The sequence below is a fragment of the Geotrypetes seraphini genome, chromosome 4 (genome assembly GCF_902459505.1).
Source record: "Geotrypetes seraphini chromosome 4, aGeoSer1.1, whole genome shotgun sequence".
Classification (NCBI taxonomy): domain Eukaryota; kingdom Metazoa; phylum Chordata; class Amphibia; order Gymnophiona; family Dermophiidae; genus Geotrypetes; species Geotrypetes seraphini.
This window is the reverse complement of record NC_047087.1, coordinates 714,842-738,427: the sequence shown is the minus strand read 5'-3', so window position 1 is coordinate 738,427 and position 23,586 is coordinate 714,842. Positions and strand designations below refer to the sequence as shown.

General features: G+C 41.7%; 1 protein-coding gene across 2 annotated transcripts in view; it reads left to right on the top strand.

Moving 5' to 3' along the window:
* The window catches only part of TAT (tyrosine aminotransferase), a 253,009-nt gene that overhangs the window by 218,956 nt on the left and 10,467 nt on the right, over positions 1-23,586 (top strand). For both annotated transcript variants that reach the window (XM_033941777.1, XM_033941778.1), the window contains exons 10-11: positions 21,560-21,688; positions 23,015-23,098. In XM_033941777.1, coding sequence (XP_033797668.1) covers positions 21,560-21,688; positions 23,015-23,098 — 213 coding nt within the window. The remainder of the gene's footprint in view (positions 1-21,559; positions 21,689-23,014; positions 23,099-23,586) is intronic.

Genomic DNA, 23,586 nt, shown 5'->3' with positions numbered 1-23,586 from the left:
CTCGTGAAGACTGACGTGAAGAACTTGTTTAACCTGTCAGCTATCTCCTTTTCCTCTGTTACCACTCCCTTTCTGTCTCCATCATCCAAGGGTCCCACTTCCTCCCTTGCCAGTTGCTTCCCCTTGACGTACCTGAAGAATGATTTGAAGTTTGTTGCTTCTCCCGCCAGTCTCTCTTCATATTCTCTTTTTGCTTTCCTAACCACTCGGTGACACTCCTTTTGGTGTTTTTTATATTCCTTTTGGTTGTCCTCTGATTGGTCCTTTTTCCATTTTTTGAAAGATGCCTTCTTGTCATTTATCGCCTTTTTCACTGCATTTGTTATCTACACTGGGTTTTTTGTTCTATTTTTCTTGCACCCTTTCCTGTACTTGGGAATGCACAGGGTCTATGCTTCGTGCACTGTGTCCTTAAGTAGGGTCCAGGCTTTTTCTACAGACTCCATCTTCCTTGCGGTGTTGTTGAGTTTCTTTCCCACTATTTTCCTCATGGCATCATAATTCCCTTTTTTGAAGTTGAGTGCTGTCGTTGTAGTTCTATTCACCTTTGTTGATCCAATTCCTAGCCTGTACTGGATCGTGTTGTGGTCGCTGTTTCCTAGTGGGGCTAGTACCGCCACCTCCTTAGCGGGTCCCCCTAGTCCGTTGAAGATTAGGTCAAGAGTTGCATCCCCCCGTGTTGGTTCTGTGACCAGCTGTTCCATAAAACAGTCCCTTGTGACCTCCAGGAATGCTGTCTCCCTCATGCAGTTTGAGTGTCCGATACTCCAGTCTATTCCCGGGTAGTTGAAGTCCCCCATCACCACCACACTTCTGCTTTTGCATACTTGCCTCAGTTCAGCCTCCAGATCCTTGTCGATTTCTTCCGTTTGTCCAGGTGGGCGGTAGTACAGACCCAATTTTATGTCTGCTCCAGTTCCTCCGGAACTGGACCCATAGTGATTCCAAGTCATCTGCCCTTACTGCTGTTTCCATCCTGGTTGAAGGTATGGAATCCTTTAAATATATCGCTATTCCTCCACCCTTTTTGTGTGACCTATCTCTCCTGTAGAGTTTAAACCCTGGCAAAGCCACATCCCATTTATTCTCATCGGTCCACCATGTTTCTGTGACTCCAATTATGTCTAGGCCCTTTTTGCTGGCTAAGACTTCCAGCTCTCCCATTTTAGCCCTTAGGCTCCTAGCATTAGTGTATAGGCAATATAAGTCCCGGTTGTTCGCCTTTCTTGCTGGTTTTCCTTGTGGTTTGGCACTCCTGGCGACCCCCTCGTGAGTTGCCAGTCCCCAAGCCTCGTCCCGGTCATCCTCCTCCTGTGGGGTGTCTGTTTTGTCCTCAGCCCGTTTCCCCATTTTTGGTTGTCCCTCTGGATTCCGTTGTTCTCTGTTAGTCTTGTTTGCCAATTTCATTTGTGCCCTAGACCCCTGCAATTTGTCCTTTGGTCCATCTTCAAAAAATTCCCACTCAGCCCTGAGTCCTCTTTTACAGTGTCCTTGTTCAACATCCTTGGCCCTGGTGCTCTGCATTGCGTCCTTAGGTCCTTTCCCCAAAAATTCCCACTCAGTCCTCTGCATTGCGTCCTTAGGTCCTTTTCCCAAAAATTCCCACTCAGTCTCGAGCCCTCTTTTACAATGTCCTTGCTCAGTATCTTTATTTGATACTTTTGTCCGATGTGTCAGATCGACTGTCGGCTTTCCCCTCTTCCTCAGTTTAAAGCCAAATCTATGATGCTCTGGACGTTGCGTGCCAGCATCCTCGTCCCAGTCGTGCTCAGATGCAGTCAGTGGTAGGATGCTGTTTGTAGAATCAGCCCCAAAATGTTTTTTTTTAATCAATGTATCATTGCTGAGTGTGAAAACATCAAAGTTATAGCTATAATACCAAGAAATTTGTTCCATTAAGCAAAAATAATAGCAAATTTAAATAAAAAATGGAGTTTTATGAAATCTGTGGCTTTGAGTGACTTCAGGTTGGGCTTTAAAAAATGTTTAAAAATTATTTTCTGATCAAGCACAATCAGATTCATGCAAAAAAAACCTTCCAACTTTAGGTTTATCTGGACAACCTTAATGCCCCTGTATAAGACTCTGGTGAGACTTCACCTAACTCCCTATTACCAAACTCCCCTGTATAAGACTCTGGTTAGACTTCATTCACCTAACTCCCTACTACCAAAAACTCCACTGCCTACCACTCGAAGCAAGAGTGGTGTTCAAATTTGCCTGTAATGTAATGTAATGTAATGTAATTTATTTCTTATATACCGCTACATCCGTTAGGTTCTAAGCGGTTTACAGAAAATATACATTAAGATTAGAAATAAGAAAGGTACTTGAAAAATTCCCTTACTGTCCCGAAGGCTCACAATCTAACTAAAGTACCTGGAGGGTAATAGAGAAGTGAAAAGTAGAGTTAGAGGAAAAATAAAAATAAAATAAACATTTTAACAAGACAGCATTGATCTAAATACTTTGGAAGGTAGAAGAGAGGAGAGAAAGGAATAGAAGCAGAAGGGGGAGCCGTTGAACAGTAGAATTCTGGAGAAATTTAAATGATAGAAATAGAGCAAAACAAAGACAAAAGGCAAAACAATAGATAAGATTAAAGATAAATCATAAGCTGGAAAGAAAAATAAAATAAAACTTTGTCTTCAATCCACGGTTTCAGCGTCAGTGATGAAGTGGAGCAAGTAAGTTTAGGAGGAGCGATTGACGTTTCCAGAAAGGGCTTCTTCAGGGAAGAGACTTGGCAGACAGTCCCAGGATGCCTATGTCTCCTCCCCTGTCTCTGTTTCAAATCCATTCTTGGTTCGGCCCCCATGTACTTGGTTCCCCATTTCAACCTTGAACATCCACCCAGACTCACAAGCAGAGTCCATCTATTCAACTACCCAACACTAAAGGCCTGCTGTTATAAAAGATACCTGAACAGAACACTTACATTCCAAGCAGGCCAACTGAACGATTGAATGGGTAACATTATCACGCACTCATTTTCCTACCTAAGTTTCAGAAAACTTATAAAAACAAACTTGTTTAACCAATTCGTAACAAAGTCCTCTTACGCCTTACCTCTCCATCTCTAACCGAATTGTTCTCATGCCTCACCTCTGCATCATGCTCTCCTGTATTCTGATGATCTTATATTGTACCTATATTTGCTGATTGTCTAGCTCTTCTTTGTTGTAAACTGCCTCGAACTACCACGGCTTTGGCAGTATATAAGAATAAAATTATTATTATTATTGTGTACATATCTGGAGACCGCACCATCAAAAAGATATAAAAAGGAAACTACAGAACGGTGAGTCTGACCTCGGTTCCGGGGAAAATGGCGGAAGCACTGATAAAAGAAAACATCGATGAACATTTTGAAAGAAAAGAACTTCTGATAACCAGCCAACATGGTTTCTGCAAGGGGAGGTCATGCCTAACGAACTTATTGCACTTCTTCGAAGGAATTAACAAACGGATGGACAAAGGAGACCCCATATATCTAGATTTCCAAAAAAACTTTGACAAAGTCCCCATGAACGCCTACTCCGGAAACTGAAGAAACATGGGGTGGAGGGAGACGTACATAGATGGATCAGAAACTGGTTGGTGGGTAGGAAACAGAGGGTAGGAGTGAAGGGCCACTACTCGGACTGGAAAAGGGTCACGAGTGGGGTCCCGCAGGGCTATTTAATATATTCATAAATGATCTAGAAAAAGGGACGAAGTGTAAGATAATAAAATTTGCGGACGACATCAAACTATTTAGTGGAGCTCGGACTAAAGAGGACTGCGAGGAATTGCAAAGGGACTTGAATAAACTAGGGGAATGGGCGACGAGATGGCAGATGAAGTTCAACGTTGAGAAATGTAAATTATTACATGTGGGAAACAGAAACTCGAGGTACAACTATACGATGGGAGGGATGTTATTAAATGAGAGTACCCAAGAAAGGGGCTTCGGGGTAATGGTGGACATGACAATGAAACTGACGGCACAATTCGCAGCGGCCGCTAAGAAGGCAAACAGAATGCTAGGCATAATCAAGAAGGGTATTACAACCAAGTTTCAAGTTTATTATAACATTTGATTAATCGCTTATTCCGAATTCTAAGCGATGTACAAGGTAATAAAATTACAAAAGTACAAAATAAGGGGAGACAAACTTAAAAGAAATGTATCATAGCTACTGATACATAATAATGATTAAAATTACAAATATAAACAACAAATTTCGTAGCTACTAATACCTAATAAATTAAGATAGACATACATAGATAAAAAAAGAAACAAGAGGAAAACTCGGGATGAAATACAATTTAGATATAAAAGTAGAACAATTAAGGTAAAAACAATAGGATGGGGAATAAAAAATGATAGAAGTAGTAAAAGAAAAAAAGTTTCAGAGCCAAAAGCAGTTCAATTAAACATTGAATGCATCTTGAAAAAGAAGACTCTTTAATTTACTCTTAAATATTCCAAGATTCCAGAACGAAAGAAGTAATCCTGCCATTGTATCGGGCGATGGTGCATCCGCATCTGGAGTACTGCGTCCAATATTGGTCACCGTACCTTAAGAAGGACATGGCGTTACTCGAGAGGGTTCAGAGGAGAGCGACACATCTGATAAAGGGGATGGAAAACCTTTCATACGCTGAGAGATTGGAGAAACTGGGTCTCTTTTCCCTGAAGAAGAGGAGACTTAGAGGGGATATGATAGAGATTTACAAGATCATGAAGGGCATAGAGAGAGTAGAGAGGGACAGATTCTTCAAACTTTCGAATAATAAAAGAACAAGAGGGCATTCAGAAAAGTTGAAAGGGGACAGATTCAAAACGAATGCTAGGAAGTTCTTCTTTACCCAACGTGTGGTGGACACTTGGAATGCGCTTTCAGAGAGCGTAATAGGGCAGAATACGGTACTGGGGTTCAAGAAAAGATTGGACAATTTCCTGCTGGAAAAGGGGATAGAAGGGTATAGATAGAGGATTACTGTACAGGTCCTGGACCTGTTGGGCCGCCACGTGAGCGGACTGCTGGGCACGATGGACCTCAGGTCTGACCCAGCAGAGGCATTGCTTATGTTGTTATGTTCTTAAATGGCGCATAGTCTTCATCATAAGGCGGGAAAGGGGAGATTTGATAGAGACATTTAAACACCTACGTGATATAAATGTGCATGAGTCGAGTCTCTTTCATTTGAAAGGAAGCTCTGGAATGAGAGTGCATAGGATGAAGTTAAGAGGTGATAGGCTCTGGAGTAATCTAAAAAAATACTTTTTTTACAGAAAGGGTGGTAGATGTGTGGAACAGTCTCCCAGAAGAGGTGGTGGAGACAGAGATTGTCTGATTTCCAGAAAGTGTGGGATAGGCATGTGGGATCTCTTAAGGAGAGGAGATAGTGGATGCTGTGGAAGGGCCATTTGGCCTTTATCTGTCATCATGTTGTGATGTTTCTAAAATGAATGTTATTCTGCTTTATCAAATGGCTCACAGCAAATTACTATAAAAAGAAATGTAGGACAAATCCCATAGATTAAATACAACAGTGAGACAATGACCCTCGTCTCTAGTCATTAACTCCTGACTACTTATTAGTTAAACAATGTGTAAAAAGATAACTTTCTCTTTTTAAAATTTTTTTAGTCTCCGTGATCCCTCTTCTGCTCTCCAATATAGCCCCCTCCCTCCAGCTAGCAATGTGAAGGCTCTGACTGAATACTGGTCTGGCAGTCAGCCCCACCAAAATAATCCCTCCAATGTTTAGTGTCAGTGCCCGAACATGGCCCACCAATGAATATCTGGGACTAAGCTGCAGTGGCGTACCTAGCATATGTGGCACCCGGGGCCCATCATTTTTTGACACCCTCTCATCTGTATGAAAATCATGATTTTTAGTAACAATCCACATGTCACACAAGAGTGTACCTAGGAAAAGGCAACATCTTACATACTGCAGTGAGCATTACGTCAATAAACCCATTGTAAAACTAAACAAGCCAGATTAGTACAGATCAATCCTAACAGAAAACCATGTCTTTTCGAACACACAGAACACCTTTGCCTAGTATGTAATCACAAACTAACCCCTCCCCCTTTTACAAAACTGTAGTGTGGTTTTTAGCCATGGTGTTAACAGCTTAGATGCCAATGCTAAAAAAACACTCTACAGCTTTGTAAATGGGGAGATAGAATAAAAATACATAGACAAAGATTAAACTGAAGCACCAAGAAGCTGGACTGCATACAATGCAACACCACAAAAACAGCAATGCATCTCTCCCCTAAAGCAAAAAAAAAAAAAAAAATAGAATTTTTTTCTACCTTGTCTTCTCTAGTTTCTGCTTTCCTCATCTTCTTGTCACTTTCTTCCTTTCATCCACGGTCTACCCTCTCTCTGCCCCTTCTATATGGCATCTTCTCTCCTATTCACTTTCCAGAAACTTTATGCCTCCCCCTTCCACCTCTCCCACACACCCATGGTCTGGCATTTCACTCTCTCCTCTCCCTTTCCCCCACTTCCATCAGCATCTGCCTTCTTTCTCACCCTTCACCATGCTTCCATCCTACCCTAACCCCCTTTCTCACCCTTTACCATGCTTCCATACCATCCTGATCCCATTTTTCACCCTTCACACTTCCATACCACTCTGACCCCCTTTCTTACCCTTCACCACGCTTCCATACCACCCTGACCCCCTTTCTCACCCTTCACTATGCTTCCGTATCACCCTGACCCCCTTTCTCACCCTTCACCATGCTTCCATACCACCCTGACCCCCTTTCTCACCTTTCACCATGCTTCCATACTACCGATCCCCCTTTCTCACTCTTCACCACATTTCCATACAATCCTGACCCCCTTTTTCTCCTTCCACCACCCTGCTATGCTTCTTTCTCTCTCCATCAAAATCAGCAAGGTCCCGTGATGATTACTTTTGCTGCTGCTGCTGCTGCTTCGGAAGAGTAAGTGACGTTGGAGGGGGGCTGGGCTGGCAGAGGCAAGGTTCCGCGATAACTGTGGCTGCCGGTCCACCCCCCTCCATCACTTACCTCTTCCGAAGCAGCGGCAGCAAAAGTAATCATTGCGGGACCTTCATGCACTTCAGCGCGGCTGCCAACTCTGCTCTGGAATAAATACGGCAGCCGCACTGAAGTGCCATTTTCAGCAGCTTCCGGACCCGGCCAGCTGTGCACCCCTTTGGAGTATGCACCCGGGGCGGACCTCCCCCCCCCCCTGCTTCCCCCCTTGGTACGCCACTGCTAAGCCGTCAGAGTTTAAAAAAGCGTTGACCTCCGTGTCCTGAATATCCAGCCCTGTATTTTAAAATAAAAAGTTCAAATTTCCACAGTTTGGAGCTTCTTTTGTTCATAGACATCTAGGAACTCTCAAAGCCCATGGAGCCTTCCAGACTTGTGCAGGAAAGGAATAAGAGCCAGTGAAATGTTTTCTTGAAATATAGAAGGATGCTTTTTTTAATATTTTGGTGCTATATGAATGTCTAGTTTAATGTTTTAATATTCCATATGTCACAAAGTCACAATTTTACTGTCACTATCCATGAATCAGCTTCCTTTCATCATTATTAGCTCAGTTCTCATTAACTCTTTTTCACTAATGATTAACTATTAGTATATCATCAGCTCCCTTGCCTGGAAAGATAAAGAATATATCATCAGTGTTGTCTCCTTTATCCATTAACCAACGTGTAAATAAGGTCATATACCTCACCACTGCTCACCAAATCCAGAGCAATTACTTTAAAAAACAGGGGTCAGTGTCCAAGCAGTGTAAAGTCTAAGGGTACTTCATATCTGTGCATTTGATATGAATTTTCAAAGATAAATTTTTCCTTTGATACTGCATAGAGGCTACTTCCCCGAAAACCTCTGAAAATCCTAAAGTGTGCAATATCTTTGTATATATTTACACACTTGTTCACTCTGAGTCCCATTTTACCCAGAATGTAGAGACTGGAGCTTGGAATGCACTCGATTCCAGTGATCTTTTAAAAAGGATCTGCTGATGTTGATGAACAAACAGCCTTTTCTATAATACCTGCTGGACAGTGTATAAGTCCATTTCACAACCATAAGTAGTAGTATAGCAATGGGAATAAACCCTGGACTGGCTCAGTCTGTCCTACATGGCCTGCAGGCATCTAGTAACCGGACTTTATTTTGAACTCTTTCCCTGCCTATGACAAGAGAGTATGGTGGACTTCAAGGCTTGTAGTGATATTGATTAAGATTGCTTGTGCTTTCACTTTGATTCAGAAGCACAAAAAGCCTTACAACATAATGGCGGCTGTTCAGAGCATTCCAATAAAGACCATAGTAGACCAGTAGAGAAGTTAGTTTGCGGTCTTTAAAATCTATTACATCTTAACATAAATACTTAAGGTCTCTTCTATTAAACTGCACTAGCAGTTTCTAGTGCGTGGAGCCGCGCTGAATGGCCTGCGCTGCTCCTGACACTCATAGAGTTCCTACGAGTGGGCCATTCAACGTGTCTCTCTGCACCAAAAACTGCTAATGCAGTTTAATAGAAGAGGGGGAGTTAAACTTGTTCTTATACAAGAAACTGAGCAATTGCCCACATAAAGTATGGGCAGAACAGCTGGTAAAGATATATCTTCCTTATCTGTAGATTTTTTGTTAATGTTATAGAATTAGGGTTACCAGATTATCCAAATGGAAAATCCGGACCCCTAGACCTGCCCCACTCCCAGGGGTCGCTGGAGGATCATTGTGGGGGAGGGAGGGAGTGGTCATTAGAGAAATGCTGGCTGTGGGGATGGAGACAACAAAAAAGGAAATATGCTAGACCAGTGGTCCCCAACCCTGTCCTGGAGGACCACCAGGCCAATCGGGTTTTCAGGCTAGCACTAATGAATATCCATGAGAGAGATTTGCTTATAATGGAAGTGACAGGCATGCAAATTCATTAAGACTAGCCTGAAAACCCGATTGGCCTGGTGGTCCTCCAGGAAAGGGTTGAGGACCACTGTGCTAGACCTCCAGGAGAAGGAAGGGAAACAAGGGGAGGACAGAGATGGAAGATGGGTGGTGAGCATGGAGAAAAAAGAAACTATCAAACGGGTAGGAGATCCTGATGAGTGAGTTAACAGAAGACAAACAGAAACCAGAGTCTGGGACCAACATAATTTTAATAATGACCAGCCAACAAAAGGTAGAAAAAATAATTTTATTTTCTGTTTTGTGATTACAATATGTCAGATTTGAAATGTGTATCCTGCCAGAGCTGGTGTTAGACAGTGAGTGTGAGCTAGAACCTAACAGAGAGAGGAAAAGTCTTTTTGCTTGTTTTATTTAAACCACAGCGCAAGCATGGGTAGGAGATGGCAAAGGGGGTGAGGTGAGTGAATAGAATACAAAATAAACCTGTCAGGATGTTTGAAAAAAAACAAAACACCCAATTGGGCAGGAAAAGCGAACTGAATTGAATCAAACTGAAAAATCGATTCAACAGGCTGAATTGAATCAAATTGAAAAATTTCCCCTGAATCGGACAGCACTACCCTAGACCACTGTTCTTTAATGGCCGGCCCGCAGAAAATTCCTGCCAGTCCGCGTAGGGCCGGCGAGATCGAGTCGGCGGTTAAATTTCCTGCCGACTGTGGTAGTGTTGGCGGAAGGCTGCTGTTCCACCCAGCCTCGGGCGATCAAGACAGGCTGCCGACATCGGGGCCTTTTCTCTGTGAGTCTCGCCTATTCAGAAACAGGAAGTTGAAACAAAATAGGCGGGACTCAGAGAGGGAAAGTCCTGACGTCGGCATTCTGTCTTGATCACCGCCCCTGCCGAGTCGCTGAAGAGGGCTATGGGGAAGGTGCAGGTGGAAGGGAGAGATCTGCAGGTACAGGTGCAGGTGCAAGGGAGATGGTCAGCGTGTGCGGGAACAAGATCATGGGGAGCCTTCAACAGTGGCTGTCTCCCCTCCCAGCAGCTCTCGTACTTGCCGGGCAGTGATTCACCGGCAACTTCCTCTTTCCTCAGAGGCGGCAACGGACCCAAGGCTGCCTAAGTAAATTGCTGCTGCAGGCAAGTACTGAGAGCTGCTGGAAGGGGAGGAAGCCACTGTTGGAGGCTAGGAAGCTGCTGGATAAAGGGAGAGCTGCTACTGGACCTAAAGGGAGGTAGAAGGAGAGATGCTTCTGGGAGGGGAAGAGTGAAAGGATGGGAAGAGAGTTACTGTTGGATAGGGGGAGAAGGGAAGGGAGAAAGAAAAAAGGAAGGAAATAGCTGGCAGGATGATTACAGGAGGGAAAGGGGGTCAGGGTGGATTAGAGAGATCAAATGAGGGAAAGGGGAGAGAGAGGAATGAGAAAGTAGAGAGAGATTGACGCTGGAAAGGGGGCAGCAGAGAAATGAGAGAGGGATAAAGCTGCTAGATCTGGTGTAGGTGAGATAAAAATGAAGAAAGCAATGAAGCTGGAATGAATGATGTAAAAAGGAGAGAGGAGGCACAGGCTGGATGGAAAGGGGAGAGGGGCATAGAAAGAAGTCAGATACATATGGAAGGGGGAGAGGGCAGACAGTGGATGGAACGGGCAGATGCTGGATTGAAGAGACAGGGCAGATGCTGGAAGGAAGAGTGAAAAGAAGATGAAAGCAGAATCCAGAGACAACAAAAGGTAGAAAAAAATAATTTTATTTCTATTTTGTCATTAGAATATATCAGATTTGAAATATATATCCTGCTAGAGACATAACGGAACTGCAAAGCCCAGGCAGTGCTTCTTTAGCTTCCAGCTAGCATAGGGCTCTCTCGGACCAGGGGCACTCCCCTAACACTATTCCTGTCATGGGTGACTGCAGTATTCTGTTAGCATGATATTTCTGTGTAGCATTCTGTAATAATTTATTTATTTATTCAATTTTCTATACCGTTCTCCCAGGGGAGCTCAGAACGGTTTACATGCATTTATTCAGGTACTCAAGCATTGTTCAGTTTTCTTGATAGTAGAAGGGATATATGTGAAGGGGAGGGGAGGCAGGGGTTTTGTTGGTCCTTGCTCGGTATATTTGTATTTATAAAATGACAATTGTACAGAATAGTTTCTTTTTATACTTTAATAAAATATGTTCAATATAAAATCATAACTGCGGCTTGTGCATATGGGATCAGATGGTTTGTGGGGACCGAGCTCGCGGAGACGGGGCAGAAATGTTTTTTAAAAATTTCAGTTTTAGTAGTTTACCGGTCCACAAAATAATTATTTTATTTCTGCTGGTCCACGGATGTAAAAAGGTTGAAGAACACTGCCCTAGACCACCAGGAATTGTAAGATAAGCCCAAAGTGGCCATTTACAGGTATGCAGAAGCAGGTGAAGTAGCAACTCCTTTTTCAAGGGGAACAAAGGAGACAAATAGGACAAAAAAGTCCTATTTTATGGCTTCCACCATAAACATATGGTCATTTTCGGCCAAAACTGAAATAATGGGCATAGCCTTGTGGCAGAAAAAAGGATTTTAGCCTTGTTTTGGTACTGTAACTGAAACCAAAATTGCAAATACCAAGACCTCAAATAAAATAGGCAGCCTGCTATCACTGCTGATCATCTACTAGATGTTTGCAGTGCTGTAATTGTTATATGCAGCTACTATCTCTGTCCTCAGTGGGCTCACAACCTAAGTATTGTACCTGAGACAATGGATATTTAGGTAGGGTTACCTTATGGCTACAAAAAAAACGAGACCACAAAATAACCTGCTGCAAAACACTGAGCAGTACCTACTATGTATAATCATATACACTCTTAAGAACATAAGATTTGCCGCTGCTGGGTCAGACCAGTGGTCCATCGTGCCCAGCAGTCCGCTCACGCAGCAGCTCTTAGGTCAAAGACCAGTGCCCTATTTGAGTCTAGCCTTACATGCATATGTTCTGTTCCAGTAGGAACTTATCCAACCTTGTCTTGAATCCCTGAAGAGTGCTTTCCCCCATAACAGCCTCCGGAAGAGCGTTCCAGTTTTCTACCACTCTCTGAGTGAAGAAGAACTTCCTTACATTTGTACAGAATCTTTTCCCTTCTAACTTTAGCAAGTGCCCTCTCGTTCTCTTCACCTTGGAGAGGGTGAGCAATCTCTCTTTCTCTACTAAGTCAATTCCCTTCAATATCTTGAATGTTTCAAGGGAGAAGAGGCCTATGTTCACATGCCTACTTTAGAAATGCAGGAGCTCAACCAGCAGGGAGGAAAAACCTCAGATTTTCAACAGGAGTATAGTGGAGAAATTCTCCAAGCTCCCGATACGATCAAAGATGACTCAATAAGACTGAATGGCACAACTTATTCTATCCTGCTGATTGTAAAAATCCTGGGAATCTATTTTGATTGTAAACTCTCTTTTGATTTCCACATCACCTCTCTAGTTAGTAAATCTTATTTCTTACTCTGGAAACTAAGAACATTTAGATTTCTGATTCAATCTCTTGTTCTCAGTACATTGGATTATTGTAATGTGCTCTATCTTTCGATATCCAAGAAAAATCTAAAAAGGTTGCAGATTACCAGTATCCAGAATACTGCTGTGCATTTCATATTTGGACTGAAAAGTTCCAATCACGTGACACAGTATTACTATAAGCTGCACTGGTTGCCAATAGAGGCAAGAGTGATCTTTTGGTTTGGTTGTATATGTTTTAAGGCTCTCAGTGGGTTATTACCTATTTATCTCGTGGATCATTTTATAGTCAAATGTATTTTATTGAGCTCAACAGAAATACCACAGTATGCAGCATATACAAGAAAAACAAGCTCAAATTATAGCAAAGAACCCACAACATCATACTCAGCCACCCAACCCCCCCAACAATCCCCCCCCACCTCCTGGATCATTTTATATTTGCCAATAGAAAACATCTACGTGATCTTCAGCTCTTTGATTTTCCTTCTGTAAAAGGATGTATGTATAAACGCTTCTTTAGTAAGATCTTAGCGTGTCAGGCAGCATTATAGGATAAACAAATTAGTATGTATCTTTCTATCTCTATTTCTTATTTGGCAATTAGAAAATTTATGAAGACTGATCTATTTGGTAAATATTTAATTAATGAATTGTGTTTACACCATGTATATTTGTATTTTAATTTGTTAACTGCACAGAGCCATGAGGTAGCTGGGGTATATAAGAAATTGTATTATGTTATGTTAAAAACCTCCCCACTGGTGCTCCAAATAACCTTTAAATAATTCCAAAGCATGATCCTCAACCAGTTTCTTCAATTAAACAAACCCTTGTGAAGTAAACTTATTAAAAAAATTTTCTTTTATAGTCACTATATATGAAGTTTCAAAGTTTTCATCGGGCCATCAAACAATTAACAGTCATTAAATTTCAGCATAATTCTTCTATTTCAGAACAACTTTTCTGTTTTAAACAACTTTTATACTTGCTGTATACATTGTAACCCAGAGCTTCCCACTTGACCTTTAACAGGCTTCCTGCTCTTCAATTCAATTTTTGTTGGATATTATTATATATTATTTATAGATATATTTCTGTAGGGTTTTCATTATTGCATCTTGATTCATAAATTATATTTGGGCATTCCCATACAATTCATATTGTATTGTCTCTGTTATTCAGTAACTCCTATAGCAGGCATGTCCAACAGGTAGATTGTGATCTACCTGTAGATCATGGAGGGGTCAGAGGTAGATCGCCAGCCCCACTTGGCTCCATCTCTCCAGCAGCTCACCCTATCACTAGGAGAGAGCTTGTGCCGGCAGGTCGTCTGCCGAGGGCTTGCCACTGTTACTGATCCTTTGCCTGTCTTTTATTCCCTGCCTGCGGGAATCTTGCCTGCAAGTGTATTGGGGCACTTGTTGTTTTCAAGCCAATAGTTTGTGGGTACCCCAGAAGGTCTGCCGCCCATGCCCTGCGACAATACACCACAGGCCCAGTGTCATACCTGATCTCCCGCCTCTCAGAATCACCTATTCCTGCCCCTGCCTCAACACCCCTTAGATGTGTGTTATATACCGGGCGATATCCATTCGTCTGGCTTTACCTGAATACACTTACCATATTAGTTGTGTCATGTGCTGGTCATTGGTCACTTTATAGTTCACTTTCATTAAACATTTTCGGGTAGACACAAAAAAGTGTCAAGAATTTGGTGATTTTGGCGGGCTTTTCCAATTTTGTTCTAACTTGCCTATGCCTTGCCTTTGAATTGGTTCAAGCCACTGTGACTTTTGCTTGCCTCTGCAATTTTATTTTACCTAGCCTTTGCGTTGATTCTACACTGTGTGCAGAATTTATTTATTTATTCAATTTTTTAGCCCGTCCTTCCAAAAGAGCCCAGAACGGGTTACAATGAATATATTGGTGCATTAAGATTATAAGTAAGATAGGTACTTAGAAATTCCCTTATTGTCCTGAAGGCTCACAATCTAACTAAAGTACCAGGAAAAATGACAATTAGAAGAGTAATAAAGAAAGAAAATAGAGATAGAGGAGAAAAATAAGAAAATAAACATACTAATAAGATTACAATGATCTAAAGGAATTTGAAAGGTTAAAAAGAGGGGAGATAGGAATAGATGCAGAGGGAGAACCGTTGAAGCAATAGAATTCTGGGGAAATTTGAATGAAATTTGAATGATAAAATGATAAAATAAAACAAAACAAGTGGTAAAACAATGAGTGAGATTAAAAAAAATATATCATAAACTAAAAAGAAGTGAAAATAAAATCAAAACAGTCAAAACTGAAGTCCAGCTTGAACGGGCCCCCGAGCCAACCGTTGGTCCGATGGCCGGACTGCAGCCCTCCTCCGTCGGTTCTCCCCTGCTGGAATGGGGGAGGAGCGAAGACAGTGTCGGGTGCCCCGCTGGAACGGGCCCCCGAGTCGACCGTTGGTCCGATGGCCGGACTGCAGCCCTCCTCCGTCGGTTCTCCCCTGCTGGAATGGGGGAGGAGCGAAGACAGTGTCGGGTGCCCTGCTGGAACGGGCCCCCGAGTCGACCGTTGGTCCGATGGCCAGACTGCAGCCCTCCTCCGTCGGTTTTCCCCTGCTGGAATGGGGGAGGAGCGAAGACAGTGTCGGGTGCCCCGCTGGAACGGGCCCCCGAGCTGACCGTTGGTCCAATGGCCGGACTGCAGCCCTCCTCCGTCGGCTCTCCCATCCTCTGGCAATGTGTTCCAGAGCTAAACTATTCTCTAAGTGAAAAAAATATTTCCTCCTATTGGTTTTAAAAGTATTTTCCTGTAACTTCATCAAGTGTCCCCTAGTCTTTGTAATTATTGATGGAATAAAAAAAACTGATCCACTTGTACCCATTCCTTCAAACTTATTTCATTCTGGTCAAATCAGTATATACAAAAAGGAAATACAAAGGGAAGTTCCCATAAGCTCCATCAATGGGAGCATGCACGAACCCAAAATCCACCAAAGAAAACCCCATACAATTCTCATATCCATGCAATGACACTCAGATGAAAGCAGGTGCTACCTCTGCATGCAATGAACAGAACAGGGAGCACAGCCTCCTCTTAAAATAGCCCGATCAGTACATTTTCATGATTATAATAAAATCACAGGACACCGAAAAAAATAGAGCTGAGGCACCCAGGACTTCTGAACTGGAATGCTATCTTTTACAATGTAGTGTGAAAGGGGATTTAACAGGAAGGTCATGAGCATGCATCAAATACTTCAAGAAAATCCCCTCAGAAAGAAGGAGAAACCAGCAACTTTTCCCATGTTGACATGGTACAATGTCACAGAAGGCCTCAGAGTCCAGTTTGGCTCAGCTTTGAAATCCATAAGGAGAGAGTCACAAGTGCACACTGTGCAGACACTCAAGGCATTCCTGAAACATCACAAACCCAGACAAAGAACAGTAACACAGTTAGGCAGATTCACTAAAAAAGGAAATACAAAGAAAACATTTTCACTACACCTCTTTGGACCACATCAAAAGGCAGCAAAAATTAAAAAAAAAATAAATACAACAAACCAGCAACAGTCTTAGCAGATGTTGCCACTTCGTACCTGAAGAGGGAATTCTACAGTCCGTTCTTGTTATTTGCGCTTTCCCAATGTGCAATTTCACATATCTGCAGTTGCATCTATTCTGACCAATATTCCCCATTCGTGCTGCTGTGTTTATGTATTCATGGACTTGCTCTATAAAAACCCTTTTCTTTGCTGTCATTAAATCACATGTGGTGGTATTTGAACTTGTTTGGCGTATTTGATTTTGTCTGGTTTGCTGGACAGGTGTTTTGAGGTTTTTTGATGATTGTTTGATGGTATTTGATTATTGGTGCCAGTATGATGAATTCTTATTTTTTACTTTTAGAACTGCATGTGTGGTTTTGGCATCTCCAGTCCTTGCATTGCACATCATTCAGAGGTCTTCAGTTCCTGTTGATCTTTAATACTTTGGGATAGTGACAGTTTTGGACCAGATTCAGCCAGTGTTTATACTAACTTTCGGCCTTCTTACATCCAACCACCCCAGTATAACGAAGATGAGTGTTCCAAAGAAGAGCAAAACCTACCACTTTCACGATGAATGAAAAATGAACTACTTCTTCATCATGGTGAAAGACAAGTGTTGTTGTCTAATTTGTAAAGCCCCAGTATCCTTGCCCAAAAAGGGTAATCTGGAACGTCATTATTAGACTCTGCATAGCAATAAGTTTGATGCTGATTTTCTATCCACAAGTGAAATTTGTAAACTGAAGCTCAAAGAACTTAAATCGAAATTGGCTACTCAGCAACAGTTGATGGTGAAGCCAAGGTCACATCTGGTCAATGCAAACATAGCATCCTTTAAGGTCAGCAACCTGATCACAAAGAAATACAAACCTTTCACTGAAGGGAAATTTGTAAAAGATTGCTTTCTTGAAGCAGCTGACAATCTTTTTGAAGGATTTAAAAATAAGAAAGAGATCATAGTTGCTATTCAAGATGTACAATTATCAAGAAACACCGTCATGCGGTGAATAGAAAAGATGTGTGGAGACACAACTGAACAATTGTTGGAGGATGTTTCAAATTGTGTTACTTTCTCACTCCAACTGGATGAATCTACAGACATAAGAGACATAGCCCAGTTACTAGTCTTTAGCTGGATGGTTTTTGAAAACTTCAGTGTTAAAGAATAATTACACGGAATGATTTCTTTAAAAGGGAGAACTACCGGTCAGGAAATATTCAGTTCTTTCCATTCTTTTGTGACAAAGTGTAATCTTACATTGCATAGACTTGTTTCCATCACTACTGATGGAGCAAGAGCAATGACAGGTGAGGTTAAGGGTTTCATAGCCCTCTGTAGACAGCATGACAACTTCCCAGATTTCCCTTCTTACCACTGCATCATTCACCAGCAAGTTTTGGCAAGCAAGCGACTCAATACAAAGACTGTCAAGAACATCACTTTCAAAATTGTAAATTCACTTCAAAAATGGCTTTTCAATCTTACTCTTGATGAAGGGGCAGCGGAAATCATTTTGCACACAGATGTAAGGTGGCTAAGTAGGCACAAATTTCTGCAAAGATTTTGTGATTTGCTGAATGAAATAAGAAGTTTTTTGAAGGAGAGGGGAGATGACCAAGCAGAGTTGGAAGATGAGGAGTGGTTATGTGATCTGGCATTTCTCGCTGACTTTACAAACTAAGGGCTCCTTTTACGAAGCTGCGTTAGCAGCTTTAGAGCGCATGACTTTTAATCACGCGCTAACCCCTGCGCTAGCCGAAAAACTACCACCTGCTCAAGAGGAGACAGTAGCGGCTAGCGCATCCGGCAGTTTAGTGCGTGCTATTACATTACATTACATCAGTGATTTCCGTCATTACCTCGCGGTTCAAGGTGGATTACATTATTACAGTTATTACAGTTTATAGGTATTGGGTTGATTTGAGATACATAAGAAGTAGTCTGGAACTTTATTAAGATGGGAAGGATCAGGGAGTGTTACAGGTGGTGCTTGGGTCAAATCTGGTTGTGTTAATTTAGTTTAATGTATTTTTTGAATAGTAGGGTTTTTGTTTCTTTTTTGAAGGTTTTGAAGTCTGTGGTTGTGATTAGTAGGTTGGAGAGTTGGTGGTCCAGTTTTGCAGCTTTAGTAGCTAGGAGGTTGTCATACAGTTTCTTTCATTTGATGTTTTTTGTCGGCGGGTACGTGAATGGTGTGTGGATTCTCATTTGAATTAGTCGATTATTCCAGTATTCTGGGCTATCTTCATTTATGGCTTTAAATAGTAGGCAGTAGAATTTGAAGAGTACTCTCGCTTGGACTGGGAGCCAGTGTGTTTCGAGGTATGCCTCTATGATATGGTCGAATTTCTTCAGCGAGTAGATAAGTCTTAGGGCTGTGTTTTGTATTGTTTGAAGTTGTTTTATCATGTTTGCTGGGCATGGGAGATATAGTATGTTGCAGTAATCTGTTAGTCCTAAGTGATATGAACCTTGAACCACAAAATAAAAACAAATGCATTGGCGAGATGAGTACAGTTTAATCCTACAAGAGCAAATTTGAGCTGATGACTGACCTTGCAAACAACACTTTTGATCATTTTCCTAATACGCAGGACCATCTGGGATAATATCCAAATTTTGTTTTTCAGAACGAGAAGTATGTGACGGAAATCTGTTCTGTTATCCAGGAATTCAAAAATAGATTCTGTGATTTTCCCAAAAATTGGAAAAGTTATGGAGTACTTGTCATAACCATTCAAAGTAGATGTGGACATTAAAGAAACTGCAGCTGCTATCAGTAAAAATTACTCATTGAACAAGCCATCTCTTGAAAACAAAATATTAACCCTTAAAAATGACATTTTTCTCAAGACCCGTGCTGAGCAAGAATCGTTTAGGAAGCTAGTGCCTAGAGACAAATTTCCTAATTTGAGAAGATGCAGTGAAGCTATACACTCCTGTTTTGGTTCAACTTATTTATGTGAATCTGCGTTTTCCCATCTGAAAATGACAAATAATACACAACGTTCCAACATGACAAAGGAACATCTCCAGGATTCCCTGAGATTGGCCCTCACGCAATAGTCACCCAACTTCAAAAAGCTGGTGGATGAAATGCATGCTCAGACATCTCACTAATGAGCAAGAGCAAAATATTAAAGATTGTGCAAGCTCAGCCTGGATCAACACTTGAGCTAAATTTAACACAAATTACTCAATAAGAACATAAGAATTGCCATCTACGGATCAGACCTTCGGTCCATCAAGTCCGGCGATCCGCACACGCGGAGGCCCAGCCAGGTGTACACCTGGCGTAATTTTAGCCACCCATATTCCTCTATGCCTCTCGTAAGGAGATATGCATCTAGTTTGCTTTTAAATCCTAGAACGGTGGATTCTGCAATAACCTCCTCTGGGAGAGCATTCCAGGTGTCCACCACTCGTTGCGTGAAGCAGAACTTCCTGATATTTGTCCTGGACTTGTCCCCCCCTTAGCTTCAGGTCATGTCCTCTTGTCCGTGTTACATTGGACATTGTAAATAATTTTTTTTCCTGCTCTATTTTGTCAATTCCTTTCAGTATTTTGAAAGTCTTGATCATATCCCCTCGCAGTCTCCTTTTCTCAAGGGAAAACAATCCCAGTCTCTTAAGTCATTCCTCATATTCCAAGTTCTCCATACCTTTTATTAGCTTCGTTGCTCATCTCTGCACCCTCTCCAGCAGTTTTATATCCTTCTTTAGGTTGGGAGACCAAAGTTGGACACAGTAGTCCAAGTGTGGTCTGACCATTGCTCTATAAAATGGCATTATAACTTTCTCCAATGTACTCGTGATTCCTTTATCATGCCTAACATTCTATTTGCTTTCTTTGCCACTGCCGCGCATTGTGCTGATGGTTCCAGGGTCCTATCTTTCAGTACACCCAGGTCCTTTTCTTGTTTGCTCTTACCCAGAGTTGCACGTGACATTCTATACTCGTGTTCCTTGTTCTTTCTGCCTAAATGAATTACTTTGCACTTTTCCACATTAAACTTCATCTGCCATTTCTCCGCCCATTTCTCTAACTGACACAAGTCACTCTGGAGTTCCTCACTATCCTTCTGCAATATGATTGCCCGGCATAGCTTTATGTTGTCTGCAAACTTGATGATCTCACTGGATGTTCCTTCTTCTAGGTCATTGATTAAAATATTAAATAAGATGGGCCCAAGTACCGAGCCTTGGGGCACACCGCTAGTCACTTTCTCCCAGTCTGAGAACTTCCCATTTATGCCCACTCTCTGCTTTCTGTTCTCCAGCCATTTGCCTATCCATCTTAGTATATCTCCCTCTATTCCATGGCTTTGTAGTTTCCTGAGAAAGTTATTAAGACAGTTAAAGAAAGTTATTACTCAATAAAACTTTAAGAAAAAAATTTACTTTCCATTTCCCCTCGCAGTTCTTACTGGATCTTCGTCTCTCTGTTTTGTTTTTGTTTAATTTGCTTAGCAGCTGATCAAATCCAAGTAAATGACAGAAGGTTCATTTAAAATGTGTGTTGGTGGGGGGAATCCTCCAACTTTATTGGGTTAAAATTTAATTTGAAACTAATTTAAAACTTCATTTTCATGGTGGTAGATCACCGGTACTTTTGTCTAGAAAAAGTAGATCACGACCTGTTCAAAGTTGGACATGCCTGACCTATAGCATATGACTGCCATCTACTGGGTAGGTTCTGCATTGCATTCCTTTTTCACCTCATTCCCATTTATCATTTCATCACTTCATCTCATCAGCTTATTTATACACTTATGACATCTTTTCATTTCATAATATACAAATACACCTTTCATTCACATTGGGTTATTTCTATGAACAGATGGTTTTGTTTATTCTCTATCTAGACTAACACATTTATTATTCATGTTTCACAATTCATCCTCTGACACTTAGGTTATTTCTTTGTAAAGATGTTTTGCCTTATTTTTTCTGTGTAAAATGTATATGTTTAAGCATTCATGGATTTCACTTGTGACACTGGCTGTAAAAGTTGGACATTATCAATATTTGTCAATGTTTATTTTTAAGATGTCTTTGTACCCCTGAGGCAAGCTTTAATGCCGAAACACAGACTGTGTCAGGTCTGCAGCTATGATTGTACTCAATTGATATGACACTGTTTTATTGACTTTTTAATAAATGTTCATCTACTTGTTTATACCTGGCTGATGTGTACAGTTCCATCCCCACTTCTTGATTCTCTGTTAATTTCACGTGTGTGTGTGTGTGTGGGGGGGGGGGGTTCCCTTGCTTTTGGCTGCGTATGCTGATAACATACACATCTTGCTACATTACAAACCACAGAACAAAACTTGCCTTTAAAAATTGGTTTGTTTTCTATAACTTCAGTCAGATGCAGTAATGAAGATCTACCTTAGGTGAAATAAGCATTAAAGTGCAGAGGACCTGAGGAGAGATTTATGTTAGTTATATGTTCAGTTAGCTAGCCTGTACCATTTTATTTGGCCTTCTGTACTACATAATTACTATGGGTCTTCTTCCATTTTAGCTTCAGGGTAGTATAATGGCCATGCATGAACTCACCTTTAGCCTAATATATTTCAGATCAGAGATGGTCTCATCCGATTGAGTCAGAGGATTCTGGGGCCCTGCACAATTGTCCAGGGTGCACTGGAACACATCATCCATCGAACTCCTCAAGACTTTTACCATAACACCATCAGCTTTATTAAGGTATGTTCATTAAAAGGAGTAACAGGAGTATTGCTAAAGTGGTTAAAGCTACTCCCTGAGGCTGTGGGTTCAAACTCATGCTGCTTCTTGTGACCCTGGGCAAGTCACTTATGGGTCTTTTTATCAAGCCGCACTAGCCCGTCAGACATTTCATCACGCGCTAACCCCCGCGGCCGGCTAAAAACTTAACTCCTGCTCAATGCAGGTGCTAGCGGCTAGAACGGCAGGCAGTTTAACGCGCATTAAACCCCTACCGCAGCTTGATAAAAGGACCCCTTAATCCCCCCTATTGCCCCAGGTGAGGCAGGGAGAAATGCTTTGAGTACCTGAATAAATTCATGTAAACCACTCTGAGCTTCCCTGAGAGAGCAGTATAGAAAATGTAATAAATAAATTGGTTTAATGTAGCAGGAAATATTGATCCAGTTGGGTTTCCATTTTGAGTTGTTTAGTATTACTTTTTTTCCTAAAGGACACAGAATCATACCTGTTCACCCTACTGCCTTTTCTTCTGTATCCTTGTTCATAATCAAACTGCTCAAATTAGGATAAAATCCACAAACTCTTAATTCACTAGCCCACTCACTAGGCTACTTAAGACACCTGTGTGCAGCTCTACTAGGCTTTCTCATACCAGGTGCTACTGTTCTAGAAACAGGTATACACTGTTTCATTCAGATCTTTTTTGTAGTGGGAGAGGGTCAGTGACCACTGGGGGAGTGTGTGTGTGTGTGGGGGGGGGGGGGTCATTACTTAATCCCTACAGTGGTCATCTGTTCAGTTTGGATACCTTTTTGGCACTTAGATGCTTACAAAAGAGGTCTAGCCCAAAACATCTAAGTTCCGTCCAGGACATTTTGCAAAAGGTCAAAAGGTTTATTGCCGCAAGACCACTCACAGGGCCCTGGGCAAACTTTTGTGGGTGCTCTCCTTTCCCAGTCTGGCAGTACTCATCCATCAGTTCCCCTCCCCTCCCCCCCAGCAGCCTAGTTTACTACCCTAAACAGAGATTTAAAAAAAAAAAAAAAACAGCAAAAATCATGGATCTACCATCTGTCCATGCTGCTGTTGGCTTTGCCGGTCCTGCCCTTCAGAAACAAGAAGCTACATTTGAAGGGGCAGGACTGACAAAGCCATTAGTAGCATAGACCAATAGACCACAGAATGTACAATCTAATCAAGACAAACATGTAGGGCATAGAATTTGTTCTAGTTTAGTGTTCTTTCTGATGTGGTTGAAGTACATGACATTGCGTGTACAACAAACTTTTAATAAACTTGAATCTTCATAGAATTTTATTCTTTTGTGTTTCTCTATGTCTGCAGGCCAATGCTGACCTGTGCCACAGTACTCTCTCTCTTGTCCCTGGACTGACACCAATCCGTCCAGCTGGTGCCATGTACCTGATGGTAAGGAATAAAAGTCTTCATGATTGGAGGGTGCTGCTTCCCACACTCCTATCCCTACCAAATCTGCCCAGATCAACAGTTAGCTCTGTGAGAGACATACTCACATTCAAACATAAATTTCCAGAATTTCTCCCACAGCATGCATCCAGCCTTCTGGGGTTATCCTTCACATACTTTGTGGCCTTTCATATACCAAACCCCCAAAGCTTGGAGTCTCAAACAATTATCCAGCCCTCTCTGCGTAAAGCCTTAGTAGACAAGGTCTACTAATTCCAGCATCCTGTCACCAACTGAGTCATTCCAGGTTCCAATACTGATCAGATACCAACATAAAATGCAAAATTGAATGATGACTTTCCAGTGTTGTGTACAGTATACATTCATAATCATTATTCAAAATTCCATGCACAATGCATAAAGCTCTAGTAAATAAAATAGCTTTAACTTGCTTTCTAATCTGCAACATATCAGGGTTCGGTAAGCAAGTT